This window comes from Nicotiana attenuata, unplaced genomic scaffold (genome assembly GCF_001879085.1).
Source record: "Nicotiana attenuata strain UT unplaced genomic scaffold, NIATTr2, whole genome shotgun sequence".
NCBI lineage: Eukaryota > Viridiplantae > Streptophyta > Magnoliopsida > Solanales > Solanaceae > Nicotiana > Nicotiana attenuata.
In genome coordinates, this window is record NW_017671574.1 from 52372 (window position 1) to 63052 (window position 10681).

General features: G+C 34.4%; 1 protein-coding gene across 2 annotated transcripts; it reads right to left on the minus strand.

The window, feature by feature from the left end:
- Window positions 1-627: 627 nt before the first annotated feature.
- On the minus strand, window positions 628-9058 carry LOC109209066 (probable L-ascorbate peroxidase 6, chloroplastic). Of its 2 annotated transcripts, none has more exons than XM_019372235.1 (12): window positions 8793-9058; window positions 8571-8717; window positions 8038-8158; window positions 7860-7960; window positions 7681-7768; window positions 5526-5593; window positions 5337-5423; window positions 3596-3670; window positions 3431-3508; window positions 3248-3352; window positions 1156-1230; window positions 628-887 (listed from the first exon to the last, which is right to left on the minus strand). In XM_019372235.1, exons 1-12 carry the CDS (start codon window positions 8997-8999, stop codon window positions 735-737), a joined length of 1305 nt encoding a protein of 434 aa, XP_019227780.1. In that variant the 5' UTR covers window positions 9000-9058; the 3' UTR covers window positions 628-734. The 2 variants fall into 2 exon arrangements, with proteins under 2 accessions (XP_019227780.1, XP_019227781.1); XM_019372236.1 differs by having other exon boundaries at window positions 852-1036.
- Window positions 9059-10681: the final 1623 nt, after the last annotated feature.

Consider the following 10681-nt stretch of genomic DNA (forward strand, 5'->3'; position numbering starts at 1 on the left):
AATTTATGAGAATAAAGCTGATACTAAAGGTAATTGTTCCTTCTTCATTTTTTGGAAAAAAGGGTAACGAATTGAATGCAACAGAATGAGAGATATGGATTTAACTTAAAACACTAACAAGTTATTAATCCTATGTTCATATTTTCACAATGTTGCATTAACCAATGGTTAGTAACTTCAAGAGTGTACACATAAGTACGTTAACTATACAATATGACCTAATATTTCAAAAAAAAAAAGTACTTGGACCAAAAGATTGTCTCATTTTGGCTAATCGGTCATGGTATGTGTTTAGGATTTGTAAAATATCTAAATTGCGAGCTCTTACAGCAAAAATTATTCTTAACTTTCTTTTTTAAATTTCCTTCTGAAATCTAAAAGAGAAGAAATTATTTTTCACATTTTGTGTGCTCTTAATAACGTTGAAGATGATCTTAACAATATAAGAAGATAATAGGAACACTCCAAACAAGAATTTCCACAGAAATTCCATATGCAAAGTCACCGAACCACACAAGTGGTCAAGGTTGAATAGCAGCAGCTTCTCCTGTTATGACAGAATTGCAAGGCACAAAGCACAGTGTGACAATTTTTTTTTTTTGGTAATGAGTGACAAAATTGACAGAATAGCAGTGAAAATTTCAAATTTTGCATATATGACTGTCAAAATTTTCATTCTCAATAATGCCGATACAAAGTACTCAAAATATCTACAAGATCAAACCAAAGCCATCTCAGTTTCCAAGCAAAGATGTCACAATTGCCAAAACACCAATCACAATCATGATATTGAGAAAATAGTTTGTTGGGAGAGGCTTATCTGCGCTCCCCCCAAAACCTTCATATTCTGCTCGAATCTTTTGTTTCATAGCATCCGAGAGCTCTCTCTGCAATTCAAATAGGCAATACTCGTTGAATTTATTTCTCCTTCATTAGGCTACCAAATTTTATTTTTGAGAGCAAAATTTTGGTAATAGCTTGATCTTGGCAAATTAAAACAAACGGCAGAACTAAAGACGATAAGTTGTATTTAATCCTGCAGCAACCAGAAAAGGTAAAATTTAAACATGTACACATCTCTCCAGGAATTAAAATGCAAGTGTGAAAATTTGACTAATTAACGGAAGGAAAAGTAATAAAGAAATTTAGATTTACCTTTCCGGTTGAGTATTTTGCTGCCACAAACTTCTCTGGCTGACCTTGTGTAGGAGTATTGTCTATTGAGAAACCCTGTCAAGAAATTCAATACATATCATTCTCTCTCTAGTCACCATACATTTGCTAATATTTTAGTCAACAAGTTGCACAATGGTTGGTGCTTAAATAGTAGATCCTTGGCCCTTACCATCGTGGAGGAAAAACCGGATTATTTGAGGAGGTGGAGTGAGAAAATATTATTTATCATGGAATTGATTAAAAATATTGCTAAGCTACGGGGCATATCTGAATTGGTGGAGTGGATGAAAGTATACCGGAAAGATATGAGTTTTGCATGGAAATGAAAGAATGTTGAATGATTAATGAAGAACATAGTGCAGAATCAATGCCAAAAAAATGTTCAGAATCAGAAGTGGCCTTAGTTTACAGTCAGATGAATGAATAGTACGGAAGACATCTTAGAGTTGGTTTGCCAAGATATTCTCAGATCAGTAGAAAGGCTTGAAGTGACACATGCTCAGGTATAGTAAGGTTGACCCTTGAAAATAGGACTAGAGAAAAAGTGCAAGAGCTGCAGGTACTCATGTAAGCGAGACATATAATAAGTTGATTTTATATACATACGGACCAAGTTCAGGGCATTTCATAGGTTTCTCCGACCAAGTTCACATTCTGCAGCATGTTAAGCATGCTATAATCAAGTTGCATTTTAACTCTAACTTCAAGAATTTACTAATGTGTATCTATGAGGGTTTACTAAGCCATATTGTGAGCTCAGGACCTAGATTTTATTTTTAAATGGATTATCAGTTGGACACCCCTACAGATGCATGTCGTCAAATGATTTGTCAATTGGACAGCCCTACAGATACATGTGGTAAAAAGTACTGGAGGTGTATACTGTTAGCAGAAGGCTAGCAGCTAGGTGCAGCACAACTTCAAAATGCTCTCTTAAAATCAGTGCCTAGGCACTACAGAAGCAATTGGTGGTAGTCAAAATTCAGGCTACGAAGTTTTAGGCAACAGTTAGGACCTCAAACTTTAGCGTCAGGTGCTTCTCTGTGTTTCTAATTTTCTAAGTTGCCGTTCCATTACTTATATAAAGAGAATTTCAAGCAGGAGCTTACAGAGAATATTTTGGCAAGGAATTGAAGTGCGAAGAAAGGAATTTTTGAAAAGAAGTCATCTTTGACAGAGTTTTGCTTCTTTTTCTCTATTTTCTTGGTGCTTTAGGTATAATTACGGATATCTACTTGGTGTTTTTGAGTTTTGTTATGAACTAAAAATATAATGGAATCTGACATTCTTTCTTATCCTTAATGCATACTGAGTTAGTTATTCAATCTTGTACTTGATTCTTTTAATTGATTGGCGACCAACTGGATTTATTCGGAAACTTTAGTTTGAACTCAGAGAAAGGAACCTAGTTCTGACTAGGATTGAATACCATAAGTCCAATGCACTTAATAGGTGAGTTGATTTGTGATAGGAGCATACCTAGTCTGCCTTATATAACCACCAACTGGGTTTAATACAATGGGTTCTCTTCATCATTATTCTCCACTATCCTAGGTTAATAACTCAACTCACAAAAGTATGGTTTAAGGGATGCATTTGGTTGAATGAAGTATTAAGAGAAATCTAGTCCTAGGCCTTCACGCTCGAGCAAATTCCATAATTTTTACGTCATCTTCAGTTCATCCGTAGATTTATCCTTGGTTAATTTAACATTTTAGTCAAAGCTAGATTGCCTGAACAAATTAAAGTAGTTACTATATTGATATTTAACAAGTGATTAGTGCAAATTCTTTGTGGAATGGTAGTAGCATTCGTACTATATTACTAGTCAGGCCGCCATATTTACGTGTGCTAGACAGCAAAAATAGACGGTAGGAGGCACAAGGAGCTCATAAAGCCACAAGAACATCTATTTAGATTTCATACAAATAGTAACCAATGAAAAATCGGTGAAAATTGCGCATCCAGCTACCTCATAAAAATTTAAGATGAGCGTGGACTTACAGCATATAGAAATAGGATGCAAAAAGCATAATCTTATTAACAGACAAAAATAGTTCTGTTGACAAACCTCAGGAGGATCAAATTTGGCTCCAAGGTTGCTCAGTTTAGCATGGGCTTCCGCATAATCTTTGAAAAATACATCTTGATTTACGGCATACTTCTCTGCATATTCCTGCAAGCTTGTAAGTTGTTAGAATAGAAAAATAAGTTTGTACTGACAGATTTCATGATTCTGTGCTCTCCTTTCCACCTTAAATGAAGAATCTTCAAAAAGAGCCGCGTCTGTTGGCAAAACTAGCAGATCTTCGTCTCTTCTCTCTTTAATGTCCTAACAATATTTCAAATTAAAGAATAATAAGCAATAACTCATCCTGTTTCATCAAACTTCAGTGTATCAATTATCATCATATGGCACCTTAAAGTAGGAATTGTCAAACTTCAACCACTGCACAGTCCACGATTGTCCTCCAGGGTTTCCTGGACCATCTTTCTGCAATGCAGAATAAATCAGCTCAAAAACCCAGAGTTGTTAATATGCAAGAAACTATTATAACTGGATCTTTGCACAGAGGCTAGCAGCAGATATCTGGTTTTTATCAAGATTTGTAAAGAAACAAAAGCACCATAGTACAGACCATAGAGTCAAAAAATCAAGACCAAATACATGAGAACTAATATTAAGTGACTGAACAACAGAGATGTGGAGTGCAAAAGACTAACCTTATTGTATTAGAAAATATAAGAATTTAGGTTCCAATTACACAGCCCTCAGTAGTTCATAATTTAAGGAAGAAAGAGTTTTGATAACAAAGTCCAAATGTTTCATAAGGGTGTAAATATAATAATTCATACACAACCAGAAGCGGAGCCAGGTTTCGAACGTAGTGGGTTATAAATTCTAGCATTCCGACATCAGGTTTAGTAACAAGGTCTAATACCAAGAAACAGTGATGAGAAAGGAAAAGCTGATAGATTTTACTGTTACTACAAAGGAGAGGTTCATTTCTTTCCGTTTTCATCACAGGCAATGGTTACAGATCTTCTGTTTCTTCAGAGGTTAAAAGGCTAATGATCCGAATAGTGATACAGCTTTCCATTTGTTTGCAAATACACATTTATTATATAAAATATAATGATAATTTTATCTCTAAGTACTACCCATGAAAATGCAAGTTGGTCTCACTAAAAAACTAAAAACAAGAAATTAGGACCAGTGGATCACTAAGAGAAAAACATGAACACAAAATCAGAACAGAAAAATTGAAGAAGGAAGAATGGTCTAACTTCTAAGGGAGAAAGAGCACACAGCAGAGATTTAGAGGGCATCCGGCATATTGTGGTAGCAGCGATTGTGGATCAACAGAGGCAGAGCAGAACCCTAGTTTTTTTTTTTTTTTTTTGATTTGGGAATTGAGGTTTGTTGTTTGGAGTTGGAAGGCTTCTGTTCTTTTGTTTATTAGAAAGAAAACATTTTTATGTTTTATTTATTAAAAGAAAATATGTTAGGTTAGTCTCTGTTTAGAGAAACGTTCTAACTTCTTATGTTTTTTAGAAGGAAACGTCGTCGTTTGTGATTTCTAAAACAAATAATGTAAAAAGCAAAGAAATAAAACATTGCTTTGAAGGGAATCAAACCCACATCTTTTCTAGTTGAACCCACAACCCTAACCATTGAACCCAAACACGCTTTGCTACTGGGTTCGGAATGATATATATATATATATATATATATATATATATATATATATATATATATATATATATATATATATATATATATATACATATACATATAGATGTAGTAAATTTTTCAATACAAATACAGGGTTCCGAAAAAAGTCACTGGGTTCGCCCGAACCCGCACCCACTACTATAGCTCCGCCCCTGTACACAACCAGCCCATCTTTGCACTTGCATTAATACAAAGAAGCTTTTTTTTTTTTTTTTTTTTTTGAGAAAGGTATAGTACAAAGAAGCATTTTGAGTTCTGCAACATGCTTTTTATTGAGATGATCCTCAATTGGTCAGTCTTCTCTCTAGACTAAACTTATAGCTGAAAAAATAAATAATTCCAAATGGAAATTTGAAAAAAACACCCGAAAAGCACAACCATTTACAGTTAATGATAATATAAAGTAGCATGAGGAAATGACTACCGTGTATTTTGTTTCTGGCTTGCCCCAACCACTACGCTCTGGTCTGGATCTCCCCAAAGTGTGTGCCCCAGAAAGTGCAACAATTTCCTAGAAACAAAAAGCTCACCAGTGAGAAGCATACATGGCTAGAGCAAAGGGAACTTGAATCATTAGTGAGACGAACTAGAGAACAACATTGACGAGTGTTACCTTATCGTTTAGCCCCATTCTGTAGAAAACATCTCGTAAATGAGAAGCAGGGGAAGGAGGACCAGCATCTAATCAATAAGATTAAGTTAGTTATATATACCAAAGCAAATGGAGGATAATTTTGCAATAGGAGACTATTAGATGCAATGCAGAAGGTTAGACTCTTCAATATGAAGGATTAGAAAAAGAAAGTCATGGTAGACCATCTAAGACATACAACATACTGCAACTGGGCATACAGGGATCTGCTTCAGTTGGAAGCTGAATAATCTGACCGAAACATTCAGGCGAGTAAGGTAAAGCATTATATAAGATTCTAAGAAAAAATAACATGATCAAAATTAAAGCAGCCTGTTTGGCACAAAAGAAATAGAAGAGGATCCTTACCCAGTGAAATCTAGCTTTTAAGTATACCTGTTTTGTTTTTCCTTTTGAAAAAGTAAGGTTTTAAAACATTGTCTATACCAGTATTTAACAATTGCAAGATGAAAAGTATAACTTCATTTCAACAGACAAAGACTTCTTTTTTCTCCCAAAGTTACAGACTAGACACATGTTATGCCCTAAAAGAATGCCAGATTTAGATGACCATATGCTATTGTTAAGAATTGGACCTTGGGCCTAACTCAACTCAAAAGCTAGCTTATGATGTGAGGATTGCTCAAGATCATATAAGGAGGCAAACAACTCCATCCCACACTGATGTGGGACTCTAAAACTCCGGGGACATCTGAATCGTGGACGACATAATATGGGAGTCCAACATTGGATATACCAAGAATAGAAATGGGTCTAGCTTTGATACCGTGTAACAAAATGGACCTTGGACCTAACTCAACCCCAACAACTAGCTCATGAGGTGAGGATTGTCCAAGATCATATAAGTTGACAAATAACCCTATCCCACCCGATGTAGGACTCTAACAACTATAACTCCTTAAATTTGTCCAATGGTAGGGTGCTATTCCAAGCTAACAAGAATTGGATGACATCAAAATTTCTTGTAGCGCGGGATTGGAAGTAATGCAACAATGCAATATGATAATAAATGGCATTGTAAATTTTAAGTTGCATGTGTAGTGATGTGATGAAGATTTGTCTTATGAAGTGAACGCGTTAGATCCCCAAAACCTTGGTCTAATGGTAAGAGTACAACATGCGATGTATGAGTTAGGCACATGTCTCGGTTCGAAAGCCGCTACAGACAAAAGCCTGCAATTTACTTGGAGAAGTTAGAGGGCCCATCGAGTTTTGAACCATTCGACACTGGCCCTCAAAAATTACTCAGTTATCAAAAGAAAAGGCGGATACATCAGAAGCATTTATATGGTGTTTAGCGGGTCCTGAGGATCACAAATTAAGTCGTGCGCATTCAAGTTTACTGATGTATTTTTTGAAGCATACACTTAGATTTAAATTGAAGAAATGTTGGCTACACACCTTTGCGATTCGACCACTTAATTTTGGCTTATACAAATTTAGCAGGGTGTTGCCGTTTCCCTTGCATCAGCAAGGTAATGTGGTCTAACCCGAGGTGTCAGCAAAGACCTAGGTATAGCTCCTTCGTTCGAACCTCTTCATCCACCCAGGTGATCCATTTTTTTTTAATTACATTAAATAGCAGATGTACACTCTTCTTTAATTTCCAGGATTTGATGAACTTCAAATAAAAGAAAAAAGTTTTACACGACCTCGTACCAAACTCAACCTAGTGCAAAACAATTGAACTTCACTAATCACCATGTTTCAAAGAGGATAAGAGCAAGATAGCTTTAGATGAAGTGGTTGACTCTGCAGGAGTCTATTAAGAGGGTGTTTGGATTGGCTTTTAAGCTGGTCAAATCAGCTTTGAAGCTCTTTTTAGCTTTTTTCAGTGTTTGGCAAAGTCAAAAAGTGCTTAAAATAAGTTAAAAACTGCTTAAAACAAGCCAAAAGCAATAAGCTGGGCAATCCCAACTTACTGCTTTTTGGCTTAAAAGCTATTTCTGCTGAAAAGCTACTTTTTTTAAGCCAATCCAAACGGGCTCTAAATACTATACACAGGGATAAAGTTCATTCAACATATCTTGCCCAGTAGTTTCCATGCATGATAAGCTAAGCTGCAGAAAATCATGATGTACAAAAGAAAAATAGATGACAGCTAAGAATCTCTCACCAGGAAGCCTTCCCTCTTCTGGGCATTCCTCGGGCGCAGAAACGTCTACTCTCCCATATTTCATGGGAAGTTTTGGTCCTCCAGCCTCCTATAAGTTTGAAAAGTAGAAAAATCAAGTGATTGAATTTTAACTTTCAAGCTAACATTAAAAAGAAAAAGAACCAGAAGTAACTAATGACCTCAATGGCAGTTGCACTGGCCAACTGAAATAAGTCAGCATATGTCACATTAGCATACTTGTCTTTGATTGGCTGGAGAAGTTTCAGTGCATTTACAAGTCCTGAAATTGCAGGCTTAATTGTCAGCTGAAAAATTAGAAAGTGAGCCAAAAAAAGGTAACAAAATGAAGAATGTTACCAGCATTTGCTCCATGTTTTAGTTCAACTTCAAATCTTAAGCTTCCATTAGCTCCACCTCGTTGTGGCCACTCCTCTATATTCTTGTTATAAGTTCCAGCATCATGCCAGCCCAATCGAACCTGGAACCATTTTTAAGCGTTAAAAATATTTCAGCTAAAGTTCATTTCCTTTTTAGTCTGTCGAAAAAGAATTGACACGTTTTTATAACTTCTCATTTTGTATACCTCCTCAGTTCCACTTTGTTTGAAATTATTTCTTTATTTGTCCATTGCAAAGAGAATGACACATTTTCTATATTTTTTCAATGAGAATTTTATATAGCCTCGCATATGCTTTGATATTTTTAATCCTAAAAGTTTGAAAAGTTTTATAGCTACACAAATGTCATAACATATTTAAGGTCACAAGTTTCATAAGTGAGACAGAGGGAGTATGATCTAGGGCACACAAGCTTATTTAGATCACAAGTCTGTACCCAGTCAAACACCAGTAAGCAAAAAAGTGATAGTGAGCATGTAAGTGTAAAATTACCAAAATAGGATGACAAAACGTGCTTTTCAACAGCTCTTTGATGTCCTCTCTCGCACTTTTCAACTGATCAGGATCAGACGCGGCGCATTTCGGCGAGGCTAACGTGCTGAATCTTCCACTAGATGATGTTCCGACCAAGGATCGCTTCTACAATAAGGAAAAATAAAATTATAACGAAAATCCAGAAAAAATACGACAAAAGAAGAGCATCTAACTTCGAACCTGGTAGCGGAAGATGTGAGAAAGGAGAGGGGAGGATTGGAGGCATTTGAGGGAAGGAGAAGAAGAAGAGAGGGAAAGCCTGGTGGTGGCGGAGGAGGAGGTGGCGGCGATGGTGGCGGAGGGGAGGAAACGAGAGGCGGCGCCGGTGAGAGAAGAAGCCATAGTGGGTGAAGGGGAGGATGCTGAAATTAGAGTATTAGTTGCCATTGGGTGAGAGTCTCCTTATGTTTTGGATAGTGAATTCAGAGTGTGGCTTCTATTGGGCCAGCCTAACACCTCATTTAAATGGCTAATGCCTAATGGTCCCACTTATTAAAAAATTGAAATGACAAATCTATATTTGGTGTGCGTATTTCATTGTCCGATTAATTTGGATTTGCAAGAAAGTGATTCCTACTGCTAGCAATTTTTCTCTTTTTAGGGTTACTAGTATTAGTACCCGCGCTGATGCACGCACCCTAATCATGTCAAATATTTAAGTTAGTTGAATTGTATGTAAATAATCTTAAAATTTATACTTTCTCAGTAAATATAGATAATCACTGGATATTAACTACATGAAAAAATTAACCATTTCTTCTATTTTTATTTTTTGATACCATTCTTGCCGGGGTCATTGGATCCTAAAAATTATCAAGAAGCAAAATAATAACTCATATTTATGGCAAAACAATCAAATATTAAGACAATGAATAACTCTTTGGATAAGACTTAAGTCTTTTACTACTACTTGAACTCTATTTGGTGTGTTGATATCTCTTAAAAAATATTTCTTTCTTAAAATTTCAATTTTTAAAACATTATTTTTCAATAATAATTATTTTTATAATAATGTAATTGAAAATACTATTGTTAATTCAAAACTCATTTTAGTTGGCTATCTAAAAATATAAAAAATTCTTTAGCTAGTGAATTTGTTTTTACTCCATTTTGATATTTGACATTAACCATGTTAAATATCTGAGTTATTTGAATTATATGTAAATAATCTTAACATTTAAACCTTCTAAATAATTATAGATTATCGTCAGGTATTAATTAATAAACACTACATGAAAAAAGACTAACATTTTCTCAATTTTTGTAGTGATAATTTTATTTTTGCAATATTCTCATAGGTGTCATTGGAACCGAAAAATAGTCACAAAAAGTGAAATAATAACTCATATTTATGGCAAAGCACAAAGGTTGGCACGATATAAACGATTCTTTGATTACGACATGACTTTTATACTACGACTTGAACTCTTATTTGGTATGATTTTATCTTTCAAAAAATATTTCTATTTTGAAATTTTAATTTCTAAAATTTATATATATTATAATAATGATTATCTTTATATTGATGCAAGTGAAGATATTATCCTTAATTTAAAATTCACTTTAATCGGCTATCTAAAAATTTAAATAATTCTTTAGCCGGATTTATTTCAGTATGACTCCACTTTAAGTTTATCGATATCTCTATCCCTAAAATTTGAATTTTTAATACCCTATATATACAAAAAATTTGTTCTTTGAATCATTAAATGTTAAATTTGTTGATTATTATTATAAAACATTGCATATATTGTCTTAATATTGTCAAGTAGTTTATTTTTCGACACCATACTTGGCTTAACCTCAATGCAAACTACTCAAATTGCATTCCAATTCAAATTCGAATATCATATCAGTTTTTAGTAATAGAGAATTTTTTAAAACGACACATAATATAAATTTAAAAAAAATATTCTAAAATATCCTTATCTTATAATCTATGTATTTGAGTTGAAAAAAAATATTTGAAATCGATGAGATTAACTTTCAAATTTTTTATACTCAACAAAGATGAAACATAAGAAGAAATTTGTTGTCATCTTTTATTTCTCGTTTTTAGATCTTTCTAA